At 53.6% G+C, this 22,263-nt stretch overlaps 1 protein-coding gene across 19 annotated transcripts in view; it reads left to right on the top strand.

The window, feature by feature from the left end:
* The window catches only part of GIT2 (GIT ArfGAP 2), a 34,285-nt gene that overhangs the window by 6,572 nt on the left and 5,450 nt on the right, over positions 1-22,263 (top strand). For 7 of the 19 annotated variants that reach the window (XR_007246062.1, XR_007246061.1, XM_048514853.1 and 4 more), the window contains 16 exons: positions 568-673; positions 860-946; positions 1,073-1,203; positions 1,555-1,649; positions 3,850-3,895; positions 4,196-4,201; positions 5,798-5,846; positions 7,034-7,106; positions 8,094-8,191; positions 9,770-9,881; positions 10,753-10,895; positions 11,030-11,179; positions 12,874-13,125; positions 15,920-16,012; positions 17,726-17,808; positions 18,423-18,605. Coding sequence is in view for 17 of the 19 variants with exons in the window: in XM_048514853.1 (XP_048370810.1) it covers positions 568-673; positions 860-946; positions 1,073-1,203; positions 1,555-1,649; positions 3,850-3,895; positions 4,196-4,201; positions 5,798-5,846; positions 7,034-7,106; positions 8,094-8,191; positions 9,770-9,881; positions 10,753-10,895; positions 11,030-11,179; positions 12,874-13,125; positions 15,920-16,012; positions 17,726-17,808; positions 18,423-18,605 (1,707 nt within the window). In the remaining 2 variants the exon portion in view is untranslated. Of the gene's footprint in view, positions 1-567; positions 674-859; positions 947-1,072; positions 1,204-1,554; positions 1,650-3,849; positions 3,896-4,195; positions 4,202-5,794; positions 5,847-7,033; positions 7,107-8,093; positions 8,192-9,769; positions 9,882-10,752; positions 10,896-11,029; positions 11,180-12,873; positions 13,126-15,919; positions 16,013-17,725; positions 17,809-18,422; positions 18,606-19,135; positions 19,262-22,263 lie in introns of all 19 variants that reach the window. The other 12 variants (XM_048514849.1, XM_048514860.1, XM_048514857.1 and 9 more) reach the window with 7 other exon arrangements.

Here is a 22,263-nt window from a genome sequence, read left to right as displayed (position 1 = left end):
TTCTGTGTGCTTTTGGAAGAGAACTAGAAACACGATGGGTGAATGCGAGACTGCTGAGACTGCTGCCCCATCTGCTCTTGTTTGACAGGACAGCAGTGCCTTATTCTGCATAGGCTGACTCTCTTCCCCCTCCCCCAATCCCAGGTAAACATTGGCTTGCTTGCAGGAACTCACTGCTTACTTATGTAAAAAATGTTTATTCCATCATTTGGGACTCAAGGCCATTTTCATTCCAATAGAAATCCAGTCACAGTAATAAAAACTCTCCGATTCCAGACTGAGCATCTGCAGTGATGAGACATGTAGGTTAAATTCTGCCCACAAAGTTCTGTCTTCCATCACTCCAAAATCCTGACAGGTGGGCTGACCTCCTCCAGGAGACTGTTGTGTATTGTGAGGACGCTTATGCAGAAATCCTGTGCCCAAGCCCCAGTTGTCCCTACAGCCTTATTTGGGGGGGGGGGATGTCCAGGAGGAGTTGTTGAGTGGAGTGTAGCTGCCACAGGGGTTGGCGTGGGAGGATCCACGTCCTCTGCATCTCCTCTCCCTTTCTGACCCTCTTTGCAGCCCTAACAAAGCAGAGTTCATCCGAGCAAAATATCAGATGCTGGCCTTTGTGCACCGCTTGCCGTGTCGGGACGATGATAGCGTCACTGCCAAGGACCTGAGCAAGGTAGGGATCACTCGGGAGGCAGGTGGCCTTTGTGGCTCCAGCTGGGGGAGGGTGTTGTAAGCCCTTTGATCTCTTGGAGTTTAGGCAGGGCTTGGTGTGGGGAGCAGCAAGAAGACTCTCCTGAGCGCAGGGTTTTCGCGTGGTAAGAGAAACAGAGGCCCGATTCTGTCCTTCTCTTGGTTTCAGCAACTTCATTCTAGCGTGAGGACCGGGAACTTGGAGACGTGTTTGCGGCTGCTCTCTCTGGGGGCTCAGGCCAACTTTTTCCACCCAGTAAGAAAAAAGGCCTTTTACTAGCGTGGGGTGGGGGTGGGGGTGGGGACTGTTTAGAGCTGCAGCCATCTTTTCTGAATTTGAGATGACAGCTTGTAAGTGAACACATCTTAAACATCCTTGTAGGAGAAAGGAAATACTCCGCTTCATGTGGCTGCCAAAACCGGTCAGATTTTACAAGCGGAATTGCTGGCCGTGTATGGGGCTGATCCTGGCACCCAGGACTCCAGCGGAAAGTCGCCCGTGGACTATGCAAAGTGAGCATCCAGGGGGCTTTTTTCTCCCTGTTCCAGACTGCGGGGTCAGGGGAAGGGGCTGAACTCTGCAACCATGTGGTGCATGGACTGTTTCCTGTGTATCACCTTTTCCCTTTGCTTGGGGGGAATCCCTAAATGTGTGATATGAGGGTAGTGCTGGAGTCTCACCCTAATAGAGACTTGATGGTCTCTTAGTGGCTTTTGGCCTGGGAGCTGGTTCCTGGGGCTATGAACTGTTCCGCTCTGCTCAGATAGGATCATAACTGGGCGGGGCTGGGGCTGCAACCGCAGTCATCTTGGTTTAGTTCTGCCTGAGTGCTGCCTTCATTTCCCATCCCTCTTGGCCAACAGACAAGGCGGGTATCATGAACTGGCAGAACGTCTGGTGGAGATCCAGTATGAGCTGACTGACCGGCTGGCATTCTACCTTTGTGGGCGAAGACCTGGTAAGGCCACGTCAGTTTTGGGAAGGGGGTGGGGAAGCTTGGGCTCTTGACTCGGGGGACCAGAGGTCCTCTTGTATGCCCCCGCCTCAGGTCTGCTTTTCAGCTCTTGAGTGATTTGGGTTGTCACATTCATTCATTGCCCATCAATCAAGAGAGACCGACCACTGCCCTGTAGCTTGTAAGGCAAGGGGGGAGGGGTGGAGATAGGGGGGAGTTAGAAGGGAGAGTTCCTTCTGAGGATGAAATCAGCATTTATATCCACTTGGGATAAAGTGAAACTTCCCTAGCTGGTGTTCTTCCAGGGGTAGGACATAGTAACCTGCCAGAGACCATGGGCAGAGGCATGGGGGGGGGGGGGGGGGAGGCAACACCTGCTCCGGGCACACCCCCCCGCCTGTCCCTGCGTTGTCCCCCACACACACCCCATTTACCTTAGCTGGCGGGAGCCTGCCATGGGCCACTACTCGGCCCTGCCCCACCAGGCTTCTCCTTCAGCCAGCAGAGGCTCCGCCCACTGAAGGAGCAGCCAGGCAGGGCTGAGGAGAGGGGTGGGGGTGGGGCAATTCTCCACCCCCACCCCCACGTGCCCAGCTGGTGTGTGCCCAGGGACATGGGACCCCATGTCCCTGTGAGCGCTCCGCCTCTGACCATGGGTCCCCTGGCTGATTGCAGGGTGCCCTTCCTCTTATTTCTGCATTCCCCGGCCAGCTTAGTAGGGCTGAATCTTGCCCCAGACAAATCACCCGCTTGACCTGGGCTCAGTGTTCGAAGTGGGTGGGTGTTGGCAGAGGCAACAGAGTACACTCTGTAGCCAGATCTGGTTGGCACTGTGCTTCAGGCCTCAAATTACTCTGTAAACTTCATGGTTAAATGGGGATGTTGTTGCCGCCCTAAATAGCTGTCTCCTCATTTAGTTGGGGGGAAGACGGAGCAAGAGGAGGGTAACTGTGCACACAGGGATTGTCCCGGCAGGGAAACTCTTGAATAAACAGTCTATTTCAAAGTTAAGAGTTTTATTAATAAAGTAATGGAAAACCTAAGCTGTATTTAATCTGGCGTACGTGCACACAGAAGTCATGCCAGATCTAACTGAAAGAGATGGGTGGAAGGTGGGTCAGGCTTTGGGATGGGCGATATTTACCAGTCCAGCAGAGGAGGAGTCCAGTGAAGAAAGAAATGGCCAGTGTTTCCTGGAATAAAAGGAAAGGAAACCACACACAAATGGAGGGGTGTGCTGGATCCCCTCCCCCCCCCCTCTCTCTCTCTCTCTCACACACACACACACACACTGTGAATGGCTGGAGGATGACTAGTGATGTCCTTAACTAAGTCCTGAGGTGGGATGAGGTGAGCTGTCAGGTTAGCCAGAGTTGAACAGCTGATTGCTCATCCAGCGTCCCAAGAAGAGAGAGGAAGGTGTGGTGGTGCATGAAGGTGCGAGAGAATGCTTTTAAGTATTTCCTGAAGACAGATGAATGACTGAGACAGATGCAAATCAGAGAAGAGGTGGCTGTAAATTAGAATCAGCAAGGGGTGCCTTGGAGTGCTGATTTCCCCACTGTAGGGTGAACAAATGGAGATCGGTTGACCTCTTTGTTTCGCTGGGCATATCTTAGGCTGCTGGAAAAGTACGAACTGCCAGACACCTTCCCACTCGTGCTTTTGACACACAAAATGGAGTCCCAACGCCTCTGAGAAGCCCCTAATCCATAGGTGTCAAACTCGCGGCCCTCCAGATGTTGTGGACTACAGCTCCCATCATCCCCTGCCAGCATCATGCTGGCAGGGGATGATGGGAACGGTAGTCCATAACATCTGGAGGGCCGCGAGTTTGACACCTGTGCCCTAATCCATATGGAGCAGTCTCTTGGTGTCATTTTAGTACTTGTTCCCCTAGTCACACATGGCATCCTCTAGCGTGGAAGAGGTCCGACCGCCTACAATTTGAATGGGAATCTTTCAGTTCTGTCCCAGTGGTCGGTTATCCATTCTGGGACGGCTTGGGTGTGGTGGCGCATCCCCCTCAGGCTTGCGTGCATCCGGAGTGTGGCTCCAGGTGATGCGTTCTTCCAAGCAGCGCCCGGGTGCCACTCTCCCCTGTGCCGTGTCTCACTGTGGGTGCTGCTTTTGGAAGACCAAGGGCTGAGGTGGGGCATGACCCGCTCCAGCCCCTAATGCTGTTTCAAAACTTCTATTTCAGATCACAAAAGTGGGCAGCATTTCATTATACCTCAGATGGCAGACAGGTAAGGTTACTGATCAGGCACTCAGAGCGAGGAAAAAAATCTGGTTAGTTAATATTTAATGCTGAGGTTGTGTCTGTGAGGCTGAAGGCAGGATATGGATCCAGAAGTTCAGGGATGGCTAAAAGGGGTGCTTCTTTTCGTCACCCTGCTTTGGCACACTGCTTGAAGTGCTTGGTCGGCTGGGAACTTTCATGCTGGGTGGGCAGAGCTACCTGTCTTCTAATAAATAAGGCAGAGGGGTTTGGTAAATGTTAACAGGTGGTGTATTTTTCCTCTTACTGCTGTGCATTGGAAATTCAGGCAGCTGTAAGTATTCTTCTGTGCTTTTGGATCTGAAAATTTTGTTTGCTTGTTTTTAAAAGTATTTATTTATTCAAATTTATATTCCACCCTATCCCCTCAGGGCAGCTTACAACAATGAATTTATAAATAGTTAAAATAGAGCCATACAAAAGTTAAAAACAATTAAGAACATAAGAACAAGCCAGCTGGATCAGACCAGAGTCCATCTAGTCCAGCTCTCTGCTACTCGCAGTGGCCCACCAGGTGCCTTTGGGAGCTCACAGGCAGGAGGTGAAAGCAAGGGCCTGCTGCTGCTGCTGCTCCCGAGCACCTGGTCTGCTAAGGCATTTGCAATCTGAGATCAAGGAGGATCAAGATTGGTAGCCATAAATCGACTTCTCCTCCATAAATCTGTCCAAGCCCTTTTTAAAGCTATCCAGGTTAGTGGCCATCACCACCTCCTGTGGCAGCATATTCCAAACACCAATCACACGTTGCGTGAAGAAGTGTTTCCTTTTCTTAGTCCTAATTCTTTCCCCCAGCATTTTCAATGAATGCCCCCTGGTTCTAGTATTGTGAGAAAGAGAAAAATTTATCTCTGTCAACATTTTCTATCCCATGCATAATTTTGTAGACTTCAATCATATCCCCCCTCAGACGTCTCCTCTCCAAACTAAAGAGTCCCAAACGCTGCAGCCTCTCCTCATAAGGAAGGTGCTCCAGTCCCTACAGTCCCAATTAAAACAATAGTCCTCATCTGGAGACCAGCTGGGCAGGAACAGACCCACAGCCTTGTTTAGGGGTCATCCTGTCTCTCTGGGGCACGCCATGCACAGGGCGGGCTGCGCTCTTGGCTCCCTTAAGGTGTCGACATCCCTGGGCTGATAATGAAGCGCCCTCTCCTCTGGGCAGCTGGAATTCAGGCTGGGGGGTGGGATTGTGTACGTTCAGGTCCCTGTCAAGGGGGTGGGGGTTCATTCTGAATTTTAGAGATGGGAGGCAGGGACGACGCTAGAGGAACTGAAGGAGGGGAGGGCAGTGAGAGGAGGGGGGTGCCTGTGAGCATCGGCATTTCTGGGTTGCTGGCCTGTGGGGTGGAGGTCTTCTTCTTTGTCTTCTGCTGTGGGAGTCCTGGGTGTCTTGGGGACTTCCTGTGTGGCACCTTCAGAGCCGCGTCTCACAAATCCTGTCCTCATTTCTGCCATTGTCTGATACATGAGACGTCCTTTGATTTCTTACCATGGCCTGTGCTTTGGGCCAGGCGGTGCAGAGCAGGAGGCTGGAATTTGGCTTTGTGCTCACGTGTCCGCCTTGTGCTTCCCCCTGGCCTGCCTCTGGCTTGAGGCCTGGGCAGCGTCTGCTTGCCCCTCCCTCTTCCCTTGCTGTGGTGGTCTTCTGCTGTGGAGCCCGTTCCTCTCGTGGGGAGCTTTGCCGCTCATTTCCTGGGAATGGTCTTGTACAAGTGGAAGCGCCCCCCCTCCCCCCGCGGGAATGTGCTCTCGGCAGTGGAGAAAGAAGGGAGGGTGGGCAGAAACGAGGTGTGACCTCCAGAGTCCAGTTCCTCATGAGAGAGCCTATAACTCTCGCAGACACAGTGATCTCTTCTCGTTTTCATAGCAGTTTAGATTTGTCTGAACTCGCCAAAGCAGCAAAAAAGAAGCTTCAGTCGGTAAGTGACGCCGTCACTCAGTGTTCAAATCTGTGGAGCCAGCTGAGGAGGCCCTGGTGAGTGGAAGGGCCAACTTCAGGTCTCTGCGACTTCTAAGTCTGTAAAAGGTTAGGGGTAAAGGAAGGCGCGCAGTAGCCTGCATAGCCCCAGCTAGCCTGGTCTCATCAGAGCTTGCAAGCTAAGCAGGTCAGCACTTGCGTGGGAGAACATAAGAACATAAGAACAAGCCAGCTGGATCAGACCAAAGTCCATCTAGTCCAGCTCTCTGCTACTCGTAGTGGCCCACCAGGTGCCTTTGGGAGTGGCCCACCAGGTGCCTTTGGGAGACCACCAAGAAAGGCCGGGGCTGGCGTGCAGAGGAAGGTGGTGGGGAACCATCTCTGCTGGTCTTTTGCCTCGAAATTCCTGTTGGGTGGAACGAAGGAGGGTCTCTGTGGGGTGCTTGCAATCCAGCAGTATACTTTTTAAAGGAATAAGCCTGAGAAGGGTTTGGTTTTCCTCTTGATTATTAGGTTTGTTTATTTGCTCACGGTCCAGTTTTCTAACACAAACCTGCCCCAAGAATAAAGCAGCAAAGCCACACTGGGGACATGGTTGTGAGTGGCAGCAGCGAAAAACGCTGACCCTTGACAGTGGCTGCATTTGGACTGCCGGGAGGGGCTTCGTATTATAGACCGTTTCATTTTCACGTCTCACATAAGTTTCCTGTTTGCCCATCACTCCAGAGCGCCCTGGCGCTGAAATTGGCTCATTCCCCAACGGTGTTTTTTATGTATTGTCGAAGGCTTTCACGGCTGGAATCACTGGGGTGCTGTGTGGTTTCCGGGCTGTATGGCCTTGTTCTAGCAGCATTCTCTCCTCTGACGTTTCGCCTGCATCTGTGGCTGGCATCTTCAGAGGATCTTCTGAAGATGTCAGCCACAGATGCAGGCGAAACGTCAGGAGAGAATGCTGCTAGAACACGGCCATACAGGCCGGAAACCACACAGCACCCAGGTGTTTATTATTCTTGCAGCTAAATTTGCAGTTGCTGATTGCTGTGCCCACCGTCCCCTTCCTTTCTCTTTGCTGAGACAGAACGGGCCCTGGGGATCTTTGGGCTGTTCAGCTGCTGAGCCCCCCAGGAGCAGGCTTCTTGCCCCTGTCCCAGGGAGAGGCTTCATTGAATGTGTGTCTTTTTACTTCAGCTGAGCAACCACCTGTTTGAGGAGCTAGCCATGGATGTCTACGACGAGGTGGACAGGCGGGAGACAGACGCAGGTGACTTTCCGTTGCCAGGGCATTGTGGCAATATAATAAAGCTCTAAGGAGGGCCGAGGCCATCCTGGAGGCCAGGCCAATGCGGAGCACAATACCTGGTGAAAACCCCCGAGCAGAACTACATGTTGGTACCCTGTTTCCCCTAATATAAGACATCCCCGAAAAATAAGACATAGTAGAGGTTTTGCTGAAGTGCGAAATATAAGGCATCCCCCGAAAGTAAGACATAGCAAAGTTTTTGTTTGGAAGCATGCCCGACGAACAGAACACAGGAAAAATAAGACATCCCCTGAAAATAAGACATAGCACATCTTTGGGAGCAAAAATTAATATAAGACACTGCCTTATATTCGGGGAAACACGGTAGAAGCGCAGAGATGCTGCTGAAAATGTCAGCCTTGTGTGTGGTCTTGCCCTCCCACACACCCCACCCCCAAACACACCAGTGGACAGTCAGTGTGTTTTCGTGTTTGTCATGGTTTCCCACCTTCTGCCCCATGTGATCAGCTGCTACAAGCAGCAGGTGGGGAAACGCGTCAAGGAGCGGTGCTGAGAAGTGGGGAGGTGGTCCTGAGCCTTGAGGTGGAGCCGTCAGGAGACTGCTGCCTTTGGCCCCGGGGGGAGGGGGGGGGGGTTCAGCGCACCTTTGGCTCCTATGTCAGAATTAAAGCAACTTTCTGGCTCTCTTCTCAAGGCAGTTTGCTGGACAAATAAATATGGTTTAGAAATGGAGCAAAGGCCTGATGTACACCAGGTTTCAGCCCTTATGGCTATTCCCAGTGCTCGGGCACTGCCTGCAAAGACGTCGAGTAATAGTCTGGAATAGATGCTTCTGTGCATGTGCCGAGTGCCTTGCTCTCTATCCCCAGTGCCCTGGGCTGGCTGTCCAGGCTGTCAGGTCCCCCAGCAGGTCAGCTTAGTCTTAGCCCCTTTTGCTAGTGAAGTGAAGCAGAGCCAACCTTGGCTGTCTGTTTTTTCCCAAAACAGTTTGGCTTGCTACTCAGAACCACAGCACGCTGGTCACGGAGACAACGGTGGTCCCTTTCCTCCCTGTAAATCCGGAGTATTCCTCAACAAGGAACCAGGTATGTTACCCTGTGATCCTCACCCCTCACCCCCTGGCCCAGTAATCAGGACTGAATGAGTGTGTGTATATGTGTCTTTCCCCCAGTGTCGGAGATGCCAGCATGACTGCGTATAACTGACAAAATCCCTAGAGTGTTTCCTAGAGTGTTTCCAGTCTAAGATTTTGCGCCGCCTTCTCCTCTCTGACGGAAAGTGTAGAGGAGGGAATGGCTAGTAGCTCTTAGAGGTTTAAAATGGACTTGCAGGGAGGGGCACAGGAACATCTAGACCAGTGGTGGCGAACCTTTGGCACTCCAGATGTTATGGACTACAATTCCCATCAGCCCCTGCCAGCATGGCCAATTGGCCATGCTGGCAGGATCTGATGGGAATTGTAGTCCATAACATCTGGAGTGCCAAAAATTTGCCTCCACGGATCTAGACAGATTAGCTTCTACTGTCCCATGTAAATGGTGCTAGGGAGTATTATTAAAGGCATAGTTTTCAGGACGAAGAACTTGTGTCGTGGGAGCAGCCTGGCTCCTGCAAAGGGCTGTCGTGCCTCCCCAGCAGCCCCTGAGCATGGTTGGAGAGCGTCAGTAAGCATGTAGGCAGAGGTGACTCTGTAGACACCAGGAGGTATCTGAACTGCCCAAAAAGGCCCGACAGAGGCTTCTGAGCAGACTTGGCAGTCCAGGGATGAGAGGCCACGTCCTCTTGCATAGTAGCAACTGGCTAAAACAGAGGAAGGGGAGTGAGAATAAATGGATTGGGAATGGTCGAGTGGGGTCCTCTGAGGGTCTTTGGGACCTGGCAGTGGCAGGTTCTCTGCTGCCCCCCTTCCCTTGCTTTGTGAGGGGCATCTTACCAAAAATTCCAGTTCATTGTGTAGTGGCGCATTTTTAAGAAGAAGAAGAAGAGTTTGGATTTATATCCCCCCTTTCTCTCCTGCAGGAGACTCAAAGGGGCTGACAATCTCTTTGCCCGTCCCCCCTCACAACAAACACCCTGTGAGGTAGGTGGGGCTGAGAGAGCTCCGAGAAGCTGTGACTAGCCCAAGGTCACCCAGCTGGCATGTGTGGGAGTGTACAGGCTAATCTGAATTGCCCAGATAAGCCTCCACAGCTCAGGCGGCAGAGCTGGGAATCAAACCCGGTTCCTCCAGATTAGATGCATGAGCTCCTAACCTCCTATGCCACTGCTGCTCTCCAGAGCGATTTGGTCACCACCTGCTGCTCCATGCTGGGGATGATTGGGAAAGGGATGAAGAATCAAACTGCTGAGGCTGCACTTGAGGATGCTTGCTGGATTAATTTCACCATGGAAAAAAAAAGAATTCCTGCCTGTAATTCAAGCCCATTATTGTGAGTCCCGCGCTCTGCTCTCCTCGAAGGAAAAGCCCCTCCCGTATTTAGGCAGTGGTGAGAGTCATGTTTTCTCCTCCAGTCTGAGGGGGAGAGAAGATGATGGCAGGCCTCAATTCATGTGTTGCACAGAGCAGACATATTTCCATGAGCGGAGGAGAGGCTGGGCGCTGCCCTTCTGTCATTCCCTCTGCCCCTGGACCCTGCACAGTCTCGCTGGCTTCTGTCTTTCAGGGGAGGCAGAAGTTGGCCCGCTTCAACGCCCACGAGTTTGCCACCCTCGTCATTGACATCCTGGGGGATGCCAAGCGGAGGCAGCAGGGAAACCCTGTCCCGAGTTCTAAAGGTGAGTCTTGCGCGGGTTTTGCTCCGGGACCCTTCCTGCCGACCCTCGGGGCATTCTGCCTCGTTTGGCCTTTTTTATTTGTTTAGATCCCCTCTTTTTGCTATTTTCCCACCCAGGCAGGGCCCCTGAAGCAGTGAACATCAAGACATTAAAACACATGAAGAATTAAGAGAGCCCTTCATATATTTTAAAAACACCCGAACTGCAGAGGAGGCCAGTGACCACCATTGGGATATGCCAAACTAAACAAAAAGCCTGGCGGGAGATTCCAAGAGAGGGAATCAGGCAGATATTTGGGGGGGTTTCCGAAGTGATGGTGCCACAACCGAGAAAGCCATTTCTCAGCTTGCCACTCGTCCAGTGGGGGCAACCAAAGCAAGCCCTCCAAAAATGATAAGAGGGTGCGGGTAGGTTTGTACGGGAGAAGGCAGTCCCTAAAGTATGTTGCTCCCAGGTCAAATCGCAGCTGACTTATGTTGACCCTGTATGGTTTTCAGTGCAAGGGACCTTTTTTTTTTGGGGGGGGGGGGTTGCCAACTGCCTGCCTGTGCCTTGTGACCCTGGTCTTTCTTGGAGGCCTCCCCTCCAAATACTAGCCAGATTCAGGGCTGATAGTAAGTGACTGGCCCCAGGTCACCCAGGAAGCTCCCCAGCAAAAAGGGCAGCTGGGCCTTCTGGCAAGAAGCACTGGGCCTGCCAGAGGTTGAGCGGGGGGTGGGCACTGGTTTCCAGTTGTGGGTAGGGGAGGGGGACAACTTTTTGGTAGGCCCTTCATCCTGCCCATCTCCTGTTCACTCTCTTCCCAGTTTGGGCTGGATTGTTGAGAGGAAAATCAGACTTCCTTCAACCGCTGGCATTTGGGCTTTTTCAGAAAACGTGGAACTCATCCTGAAGTCCATCAGCAGCCAGCACAGCACAGAGAGCCAGGAGAACGACCAGCCCGACTACGACAGCGTCGCCTCCGACGAGGAGGGGGATCTGGGGACGAGCGTGGCCAAGGCGGCTCGCCAAAAGGTAGAGGCTGCCAGCGGCAGGGAGCTCAGCTGGAGGGAGTCTGCGTTCCCAGCGCTGGTGTTCAGGTGGCCCTTTGGGGGCCAAGAGTGCCCGCTCCCTGGCACTCAGTGGCAGCCGCCCTCTTCCTTCTCCAGAGCCTGGATTCAGACTTGTCTGACGGGCCGGTCACGACACAGGAATACCTGCAGATTAAAAATGCCCTGGTGGTTTCGGAGGCGAAAATCCAGCAGCTCCTGAAGGTGAACGTCCACTTGAGCGATGAGCTGAGGACCACGCAGAAGAAGGTAGCACGGGGGAGGGGAAGGGAGGGGAGAGCAAACGTGCAGTGGGCCCTGATTCAGCCAGCACCATTGAGAAAACCCCTCCCCAAGTCATTGCAGGAAGCGGGCAACCCAACCCACTCCCCCCCCCCAAATTAGCAGCTGGAGCGACTCCACCGTGAGCCCCGTGGAAATAGGCAGAAGCTACATGGCTGCCCTGCCTGTTTCAGCGAGGCACTTTCAGGAGGTTTTCCCAGTGAGTTGCACCCTCTGGATCTGACACTTTGAAGCCTCTGCCCGTTGCTGTGAGACTGGGCGTTCCCTCCGATCTGTTCTCATGGGCCCAGATAGCTGCTTGTTGTCCCTCCGTGGGGTGGGAGATTTTCCCTCTGGAGCCCCTCAGTGGCTCCCCTTGGGAGTCCGTGGCCTTCTGCGCCATGGATTTGATGGAGTAAGTCCCTGTCTCAGTTTATCCTTCGCAGACTGCAGTAAAATTTGCTTCCTTTCCCCCTAAAAAGCAAAAAGCAAGACTGAAGAAGGCCGCCAAGGAGCCGTTTGGACCACGGCTGCAGCCTCCTGAGCTGCTGTCCTCCGAGGGCAGCTGTAAAAAGCCTAGTGAGGGCCAGGTCAAGCCCACAGGGTGTCCCCGTGGCTTCATATGTGTGACTTACGAGGCTTGCTAAGGGCAGGGTGGAGCGGAAGCGCATTTTGGCACTCAGGGATGCTCCACACAGGTGTCTTGCTCGGAAGCCAGTCTGTGCCACCTTTTTGCCTTTCCCAATTTCCTCCCAAGGGTCTGCAGAAATGTAAAGGTGGTACAGGAGACACAGGAAGCTCACCTGGACCCTGTGGATTGGTTCTCACAGATCCGCTCCACTGAAGGTGCTGCTTCCCCCCATTGCAAGAAGCCTTTCCATGGGGCACAAGTTTTTCTACCGGGGAAGACTCCCTGCCCTCAAGGAAATCGCTGCCCTTAGTGGAGCAGATCTGTGGGGCTCCATTCTGGTGGAGCAGGGGGCCCACGGGAGTTCTGACACAGGGCGATGGGCGAAACCACCCCATGGCTGCCCCAGGCGCGGAGCCAGCCTCACAATGGCAGTCAGTGAGGCACTTGTCCGGGTGGGCAGCATCCTCTGCACGTGCTGGGTGGAGGCGGGGGGGGGGGGGTGCAGGAGACTCCCCAGCCTCTTGTGTCCTTTGCCTCTTGGAGGGCGTGGCAGGAAACCCCCTTTGGCTTGGCTTCTTTGAGCTTCCACTTCGGCCTGCTTCTGCTCTCCGGCTTTGCAGAAGATTCCAGCCACACGTCCTCATCTGGCTCCTGCAGCGTTGCTGCTTCCCTCCTGCCTCTGTTGATCAGTCAGTGTAAGGAGCTGTTTTCCCAGCATGCGGTTTCCTGGAGCCGTGCGGCACAGATGGCTGACTTGGAATCGGGCTGTTTTGTAATTATTTCCAGGAGTCAGTTCTCCACTCCTGCTAAATGAAAATCAGAACTGGGCTCTCGAGGATCCAGATCTGACAACGCACCTGGTTCTGAACAAAAGAAAACTCTTTAGAAGTGTGGAGGTTTTTTCCCCAAAAAGAAATCCAGCCAGTTCATGCTTGTTTAAAAAGAAAAATGGCAAATGCCCCAGTTTCACCCCAGTTCTTACTTTGTTGACGACTCTCTGGTGTGAGGATGATCCAAAGCCCCACTCGGGTTTTACCTTTTATTATTCCAGCTTCAGACCCTGCAGAGCGAGAACTCGACCCTCCGGAGGCAGGCCACCCCCAGTGCCCACCAGACTCCAAGTGGCTCTGAATACGCAGACCCCGGTGGCCACTCCTCGCTGAAGCGTCGGCCCTCTGCGCGTAGCAGCAGGCCCATGTCCATGTATGAGACGGGATCAGGTCAGAAGGCCTACCTGCCCCTGGGTGAGGTCTCGTACCCTGAAGAGCACGTGACCGCACGGCTGCAGCCTTTCCCTGCCCATGTAAGTAAAGTGGGTGCCCTGATGCCCCTCCGACCCTCATCTTTTCCCCCACACACCCCTCCCCGCCCCCAGCATCTTCTGTACAAGAACCAGTGTTGAGTATGGATGACTGAAGCATGGGCCGGTCCCTTGGCGTAGTGGGTCTCCAAGCCCCCTTGACCCTCGGAGGCTGAGAGCCAGGGTGTTTCTGTCGTGTGCTTTGCCGTGTTGTTGTTCTTCTTCTGTCTTGTTTTAACCTGAATGTCGTAGGTCAGAGGCACAGGAGTTGGGGGATTCTTGGTGATTTGGTGGGTGGAGATTTTGAAGGCAGGGCTTGGGGGGAGGGGCCTCTGAAGGAGATGATGCCATCCAGAGCAGCCGTTTTCTCCAGGGGGTGGTTCTCTGGGCTGGGGAGAAGTTGCAGGCTGGCAGTTCTGAGCCTCGGTTAACTGGCACGGGCCCACGAGGGAGCGCTTCTTGCCACGGCTGCGGGGCCAACTAGCTGAAGGGCAGAGTTCAGGCACTTGCTTTTTTCTCCCTGCAAGGAATTGTGCTGTCCTCTTGGAAATCAGTCGTTGGGGTCAGCAGCCCAGATAGCAGAGGGGCCGGGTGGCCTTGCGTGCGGGTGGAGATGAGAGGCACGGTTGCCAGGAGGTCTGGCCTTTTACACCCGTGTGGTGCGTGCAGTTTCGTACGTGAACCTGCTCGCTTGCCAGCCCTTCTTTCTTGATTGCGCGCCTTCCTCTCACAAGGTCCTGTGGGTCGTGGTTTGGAAGAAGGAAAGCTCACCTTCTTGCGGCTTATCAGGAGCTTCCCTGCCCGTTCAGCCGGAGGCTGTTTGGCCTTTCCCCAGTGAAGGCTGGTTTTGCATATGCCTCGTGCTAATTGTGGTCAGAGCTGTTCGACAGAGGAATACGCCGCCTTGGAGGGTGGTGGAGTCTCCTTCCTTTGGGATTTTTAACAAGAGGCTGTTTGGCCACCTATCACAGGTGCTTTGATTGTGTGTTCCTGCTTGGCAGGTGGCTGGGCTGGATGGCCCTCGAAGTCTGTTCCATGATTCTGTATGGGGTCATGTGTCTCAGCCCTCTGGGGGCACACTAGTTCGTTTCCAGGCAGGTCTGGCGTGGCCTCGTCTTGCCACCGCCAAGATGAAGAAACAAGCCCAGATTTGCCTTGGCGTTCTTGGCATCATTGCATCTCCCGAGGGCAGAACCACTTGGCATTCTCGTGCAATGTCTTTCCTTGAGACAGTTTTCTCTTTCCTAATTTCTGTGATCCTGGTCTTGTTAAATTGTTTCCGGATGTCTTGTGCTGTCTGGTTGGATGGCTTTCTGTGATTTGTAATCCTCCTTGAGTCTCACTGACATTCGTGGTGTGCGAATGACGTAAATAAATAAAATGAAAATTTGGCATAGCTTTTTCCACAAAAGGATGACCGGGAGATGTGTGAATTCTTCCCGGACCTATTTTGTGGGGAAATGCTCCGCCGGGGTCCTAATGCTTGGCTCCCCACCCCCCCCACCCCCCCCAATCCTTTCAGTTCTCTTTTAAGGCGAAAGCGCCAACTCTGTCAAAACCATTATCCTTTTGCAGTGTTACATATAGCACTTTGATCAAAGAGCCTTTATAGTGCTCTGGACGGTTATCAGCAACACTTCCTATGCTTTTCTACAGTTGCGCCAGCCATGTTGTGGGCTCCCTGCTGCCATGGGAAACAAAATGGCAGGTGCAGCTGTAGAATAGCAAAAGTGTTGCTGATATAGTCCGGAGCACTATAAATGTGCTTTGATCAAAGTTTAACATTGCGAAGGGTCATGTTTAGATGAAAGTGGTGCTTAAATACGAGTCTTTCGCCTTAAAAGAGAGTTGGGACTTCTGACGTGTGGAGGCAGGCGCATTCAGCTTCCGCCAAAGGACACACGACCGCACCGTCTCCTTTTTGTGGGAAAAGGTCTCGTTGGCTGAAGGCTCACTTGCTGTGGATGGTTTCAAAGGTTAGCAGCCACATCAGTCTGCAGCAGAAGAGCTCGATTTGCATCCAGGAGCACCTGAAAGGCCAACACAATTTTCAGGGCAGGAGGCCCACGGCTGCCTGTGCAGGAGCTCCTCCTCAGAAGACCTCAGGCCTGGAGCTGTTTGGAGTTCCTGAGATCCCTGTAGAGGCCACCGCACAGAGACGGCCGGGCCTGTTTGGAGCCCTGGGCTTAAAAACAGAGACCTGCCCTGAGTGGCTCAGAGTAGAAGAAAAGCCTAGCCGGGGCTTGGGAAGACCACAAGCAGTCCCCACTGAAAGGGCGGGGGGAGGTTATAACCACGTGGGCAGTGCTTAAATTTCTGAGCAAGTGGCGCAGGAGCAGCAACCCTACCCCTTCAGGGCGTGGAGGCAGGTTGGTCAGTGGCAAGGGACAGGCCAAGCCCAGAGCATTCTTTGTGTGTGAGCGAGAGACACACGTATGTGCCAGAGAAGGGTCAGGCCAAAGGTGGGAGAGAGGAGAGCAGCCCAGCTGGCTGTGGCCAGATGGTCATGCCTCGAGCTGCCTGCAGGTTGGGTCCTCCGGGCCCCTTCGGCTAGAGGCAGCTCCTTGCAAGGCACCTGGCCCTGTTGCTGGAGAAAGTGCCCCTTGTCAGTGGGCCGGGTCTGCGGGATCCAGGCCCTGTTTTCCCCTGAGGCTATGTCGGAAGGTGCTGTGGTTTGGCTCACTGTCTCTTGCTTACATAACGGGGTTCTGTGTCTTGCCTTTGGCACTGGGAGCCTTGAAAGGGGAGTGGCGTGTGCTTTCCCCCCCGAGTATCTTTCTCTCTCCCTTGTTTCCAGATTGGGAGGAGTGGGTTGGTGACCACCACCTCTTCATCCATGCCCTCCTTCCCCTCCATGCTTTCCTGGTCCAGAGATGAAAGCGCACAAAGGGTTAAGTACATCTTCCCCAGAGTGGCCGGCCAGCCGCCCGCCCGCCCTCTGAGAGGCCTCCCTCCCTTTCTCCCCACCTGCTAGCAGAGCTCCCCCACCCCACGCAAAAAGCCTTCTTGCATGGGGCTGCCCCCCTCTGCTCATTCTCTCTTTTGGCACCCCAAGAGTTGCTTCACCTCTCACCCCTCCAGCTCCCCCTCCCCCTCTGAGCCACCTGGAGCCCCCGCCCACTGCGCACACCCCCTTCGCGTGCTCTCTTGGCCACTTGATCCGCAGAGCACTTTCGGGACTGACCCACGGCTGCCGGCTGAAATTTGGCAGGGGTGCGGGGGGGCACTGCTGTCTTGCAGCTAATGGTTACTTTGGAAAAGGCTTGAATGCTGCTGTGCTGGGTGGCGGGGGGTGGGGGTGGAGAAGCGGCTTCCTTCGACCGTGCCTAGTTAGATGGTGGGGCTTTCTGCCACAGGGGGCAGAAGCAGCCACTGGCATAGACGGTTTTAAAAGGGGGCACGACCAACAGATGGCGGAGAGGCCTGTGAACGTCTGTTAGTCATGATATCTAAATGGAACCTCCATGGTCAGGGCCAGTGGACCCCACTTGCTGCAGTGCAGTCACGAGGGAGCTTTGAGGTGTCTGGCTGGCCTCTGTGGGCAATGAGACGCCTGAGCCAGAAGGGCTGGTCCTTTGCAGACAGCCCAGGTGCTTGGCTGTGAAAAGCACCCCAGGGGATTGGCAGATGCCCTTGTGGGAGGCCGTCCTGGTGAGCCTCCAAGGGCACACTTCGTTGGCTGGCAGCTTAGAATAGTCCCAGAAATAACTTAATGGGCCTGTGTGGAGGAGTCAGTGCAGCTGTTCAGGGGCTCTCTGAAGTGGACCGAGACTTAAAAGACCGAGACTTGAAAGCTCAGCCGATGAAGGCGGAGTCTCTTCCAGGTGCCCAGAACATCACAGCAGTGGAGAAGGACAGGGGTGGGAGGAAGTGCAGAACTAAGAGGCCTCAACGGTGGCTTTTATCACCATTGGGTCACCTTCTGTTGTGACACAGAAGCTTTCGAGACAGTGGCTGCCAGTGGTTGCCGGAGCTGTGACCCCCCCCCCCCCCCGCCAGCAGCCTCGAGGCAGATGCAACCAGCAAAGGGGGAGAGGCTGCCTGGGAGGAGAATGCAGAGGGGAGGAGGAAGTAGGCTGGGAGCCCATTTGCAGTGCATCGTGGGGCCATCAAGAAGGTGGCTGTTCTCTGCCCTCTCAGTAGATTTTCACCAGCAAGATGTTTGTCTGAGGGAGGCAGGTGTTTATCTGCCGTTCTGCCGGGAGCTGGCTAGGAAGAGCAAGGCAGTGACTCCGCGTGACCAGGTTATTGGTGGGGTATTGGATTTCATTTGATCTCCACTCTGGCCAAATCACTCTGTACTTGTTTAGTGGAGCTTCAGATGGTGACATACTTAGTTGGGCTGACACCCACTCACAGAAACTGCTTTGGTGGAGAAGTTGGGGAGCCTGCCTTTTAATGGCCGCCCCCCCCTCCAGAGGGAGGGTCTGAATTCTTTTAAATCCCTCCCAAGTGATGCAGCAAAAGGTCATCCCTGGCCGATGGGCGGAGGGCCCTTTGGGGAATGCTGGCTGCAGCTCCCCTCCCCTGACAGAGTCGAGGGCGGCTGTTGAGCTCTGGCCAGCCTGTGACTCTGCCTCCCCTTCCTCCCTTTCCCTTCCAGGCCTCCAAGCTGGAGAAGCAGAGCAGTGCGCCCGAAGGCGACTATGACAACGCTTTCCCTGGGCTAGAGCTGGACGAGACGGGGTATGTATCTGGGCCAGCCCTTTGCGTGTCCGCCCCATCCAGTGCCTTTCTGGGCTAGTGGCATTGAAGGGGAAATGGGCAGCAGTGCCAGCCAAGGGGATGGAGGCACACTTGTTTCTCCAGTCGCAGGATGGTTCTGGAAGATGCCAAGATGGCAGACCTCGGCCTGCACAGTCTGCAGAATCCACTCCTGATTAGAAAGCAGAGATAGCGGGGCAGGGCCAGGGGGTGGGACAGATCCCCACTGTGAGTGGCTGAGAGTTCCCCCCGCCCTCTTGTGGGTGTCTGGTGCTGTAGATTCTGACACAAACGGCTTCATACTGTACCTCTGGAGTGAGCAGAACCTGGTCTTCAAGTAATTTTGCCAATTCCAGCCGAGGAAAATGTCATGAAAGGGTTTTTTTCCCCCAATGATCCTCAAAATCTCCCAATTTTTGTACTGGAGAAACTGGAGGGGATTGGGGGGGGGGAGCTTTGGGCTGCAAAGAGGCTTGTTTCTCAACCTTTCCAGTTGTTTTTTAGGCCTCTGTATCACTAGCAGGATCTAGTCCATAGTCTTCACATTCACAAAGCTGGATCTGAATCCAGTCGGACAGAGTGGTGTGTTTTGGCAGATCCTCCAGGAAAGCAAAGCAGCGGAGTGCCCTCTGGCAGGGGGAGGGGCTCATCCCCGAGGGCAAGGACCCCGACGCCAGGGCCAGCCTGCCGAGCACAGAGGATGTCATCCGGAAGACGGAGCAGATCACCAAGAACATCCAGGAGCTGCTCCGTGCAGCGCAAGAGAACAAGCACGACAGGTGAGGAGGGGTGGAAACGCTGCAGAACCTGGCCTTCTCCTGGCCTGCCTCTTGCCGGTGTGCCTCATAGGCATCGGTCAGTTTCTCCTCAAAAAAGAAAAGCCAGTCCTGAGTCGTGGCCATAACTCCCAGGCAGCCCTCTGCTTCTTTCCTTCCTCTGGGCTGGGTGTGATGCTCAACATGGTCCCCACGCATCAGATGCCGAGCAGATGCACGCCCCTCCGGCCCCAGCTGTGGTCTTCTGGAATGTGTACGTTCAGCCTCTTCCTCTGCTGTCTCTCCTGCACTGCTGGTGTCCTCTGCCATCTTTCTTCCCCCAGTTTCAAGGGGAGAGGCAGCCCTGGGCTTCGGAGGGGAAGTTTTCAGACAGCACGTCATCGTGGACACAAGTGCGGGTTGTGCGTCCCTCACACTACCGCCTGGCTCTGCCAAAGCCCTCCCTCCCTTAGCCACGACAGGCCGATTCGCTGTAGTGAATGCCAAAAAACGCCTCTCTTGTTTTTCCCTTTCTCTCTCCTTTGGGTGACCAGGCTGTTAGGCCGCACCAGTGTGCCCAAGCTCAGGCACAGCCTGGGCTGCTTCGGTGCCCTGGTTCCGTGGGCCGAGCGAGCTTCCCTGCAGCCTCTGACCCTCCGGCAGCCTGACCCCACTTCCTGGTACTCTGGCCTCTGTCCCTGCCTTTCAGGCACAGTTCCTTCTTTCTCTTTCTCTCTGGTTGTGCCACCCTCCCCCACCCCCCAAGCTCCGGGCAATTAGTGGTTATGCAAGAAAGGATGCAAGGCCTCGCTGGGCTTTCTGCTGCCAGTCTGTGCTCCGGTGACACTTTGCCGTGTCTGTGGGCAGGTTCCGGGGCTCTCCTCCGCCTTCCCATGATCTCTTCCTTTCCACTGACTTGACTGTTCAAACTGTTCATTCCCGCATCAGCAAGACAGACACCATCTGCCCTTTGCCTCCTCCCAGCCCAGCCGTTATCTCAAATCCAGGATGCTTCTTCTGGGCTTGCCTTTGCTCACGCCAAGACCCCAGTTCAAATCCTGCTCAGTTGTTCTGATCTTGGGCTGGTCGCTCTCTTCCATCCCAGCCTACCTCACAGGCCCCTTTCGCACATGCAGAATAATGCACTTTGAATCCATTTTTATTTATTATTTGTTTATTACTTAGATTTATACCCCACCCTACCCCCGAAGGGCTCAGGGCGGCGACAACAATAAAAACTATTACAATAAAACAGAAACAATCCTAATGAATAATTTAAAACAGTATAAAAATTTAAAACAGTGTAAGAGCTCAAAAACGGATGGCGACTTTCACTTACTTTGTCCCTTCCCCCCGCCCCCCCAGAAGCCATAACAGATGACAGGCAGATGAAACCGATGGTAAAAAAAAACCCAGCTGGCCTACGAAAAAGCCTGGCGGAACAGCTCCACCTTGCAGGCCCTGCGGGAGCCACGTGGGTCCTGCAGGGCCCTAACCTCAGATAGGAGCATGTTTTGCCAGGTGGGGGCCAGGACTGAAAAGGTCCTGGCCCTCATCGAGGCCAGCCGGATGGTTTTTGGGCCAGGGACTACCAGAAGATTCCCCTCCGAGGAGTGGAGGGGCCTGCTTGGGCAATATGCACTCTGCAGCTGGATTTTACTGTGCGGAAAATCCACATGCAAACCGTTGTGAAAGTGGATTGGAAGTGCATTATTCTGCATGTCCGGAAGGGGCCATAGTGTTCCTGGGATGGTTAAGAGCTGGAGGGAGAGTGTATACTTGCCTACAGGATAAAAATGTGATGGACAGATAGAGGCCGCTGCGTAGTAAAGCCCTAAATCCAGCTCAAGAATCGCTTGTGTGGATGAAACCCACAGGCACCAGTCAGAAGTATTTAGGAAGGGGAGGGGCAAATTTACTCCACACAGGCCCCCTCTTCATCCTCCTCTCCTCTGCCAAGAGCCCTGCAGGCTCCCCCACCCTCCGCCCCCTTTGGTTGGCAGTGCTCTCTTTGCTGCAGGAGCTCCCGTCCCCTGTTGTGTAGGTCTACTGTATGTGAGTCAAGCGTCCAGGCAACTTTCCTGCATAATCGTCCCTGCCTTCCTCTCCCCGAGTGTCTCTGCCTTCGTGCCTTGTGTCCAGCACCGTCTGAATAGCTGACTTGCCTGAGGTTGATGCATGAAAAAAGTAGTGGAGGAGGGGCCCGTCCCTTGTTTGTAGACTAACCCACAACGGTTGCTTTGATGTCACCCTTGCCTAAACTCTCACAAGCTGCAGCAAGGCCTGATGGGTAGCGCCAGGCTTGGATCTTGGCTTCATGACGGGGGGCAAGGGGGCTGCTTTTTTAAAATTGTCATCATAGCAACAGACACATCCTTTATCCCATCCAACTGGCCATGCTGCCTTTTCCAGCATTATAGTTATTAAAACATCCACATTCAGATTTTGAAGACTTCTCCCTCCTGAATCAGAGGCCCCTTCCGCACACGCAAAATAATGCGTTTTCAAACCACTTTCACAACTGTGTGCAAGTGGATTTTGCTATTCCGCACAGCTTCAAAGAGCACTGAAAGCAGTTTGAAAGTGCATTATTCTGCATGTGCGGAATGAGCCAGAGACTGATTTGCTTGCAGAGGATCCACGTTCAATCCCCAGCAGCTCCGCCCTCCCCCCCCCCCAGTGCCATTGTTGTCAAGTGTTGGGGGAGACCTTTTTCTATGGCCTGAGGCCCCGCAGAGCAGCGCCCAGCAAGAGGGATCCATCTGGAGCTGGAGGGACCAACAGTTGGGCTTGGCGTGAGGCCGCTTTGTAATGTCGAATTCAGTTCATGTGACAACACCTTTAGTAAGGCCGAGCGGCCAGCACAAAACAGAGCGCAAACATTTGAGCTGACCAGAGCCTCTTCACTGGACTGGTTGTGACAGGCTTTGCCGTGGGCATAATGGGGCACCTTTATTGGCATCAAAAAACATAAACAACTGTAAATAATGAAAAGGAGACAGAGTTGATTAACATCAACATTAAGAAATATAAAATAGAGTGGAAAACAACATTAGATAAATGCATATATTATATATTTTACAATACCTAGATTAATGCTTATTCCCAACAAAGCGAACATTTATAGCGCCTTTGTAGGAAACCAGCTATCCTCTTACACAGATCTGTGGAAGGGCTGTTTAATAAAAAGGATGTCAGAGCTGCAGGAGTCAGCTGTCAGTGCAAGAATAGGGGTTAGGAACTTAGCCTGAATCTCAGTCAATAGAGTCTGAATCAGACGGGCAGAGTCTTTCGGCAGATGGCAGATGGCATAGCATTAAAGCAAGTGAGAGCGTAAGCTCTACACTGTCTTGGATTTTGTAAGAGGGAAAGATATTCAGCTATATGGCCTGGTATGCATGCGATTCCCAGACGCAGTGGGCAGCGTGGGATTCCCAGACGCAGAGGCAGTACAAATGAGTTTTTGAGCCTCATTTTCCAAAATTCTGTGTTTTATGCTTTTGTAAGCATCAGAAACAGAACAGGAATGGAATAGGTATATGATTAAAAAGTGGGCAGCTTGCAGTGAAATCAGCTCATAAACATGCCAGATTGAAATGCCATCAGGATGAAGAAGAGTTTGGATTTATTCCCCACCTTTCTCATTAGAAGACTCAAGGCAGCTTATAAACTCCTTTTCCTT

This window comes from Sphaerodactylus townsendi, linkage group LG13 (genome assembly GCF_021028975.2).
Source record: "Sphaerodactylus townsendi isolate TG3544 linkage group LG13, MPM_Stown_v2.3, whole genome shotgun sequence".
Taxonomy (NCBI): Eukaryota; Metazoa; Chordata; class Lepidosauria; order Squamata; family Sphaerodactylidae; genus Sphaerodactylus; species Sphaerodactylus townsendi.
Note: the sequence above shows the minus strand (reverse complement) of the source record. Positions and strands in the feature narration are given on the sequence as shown.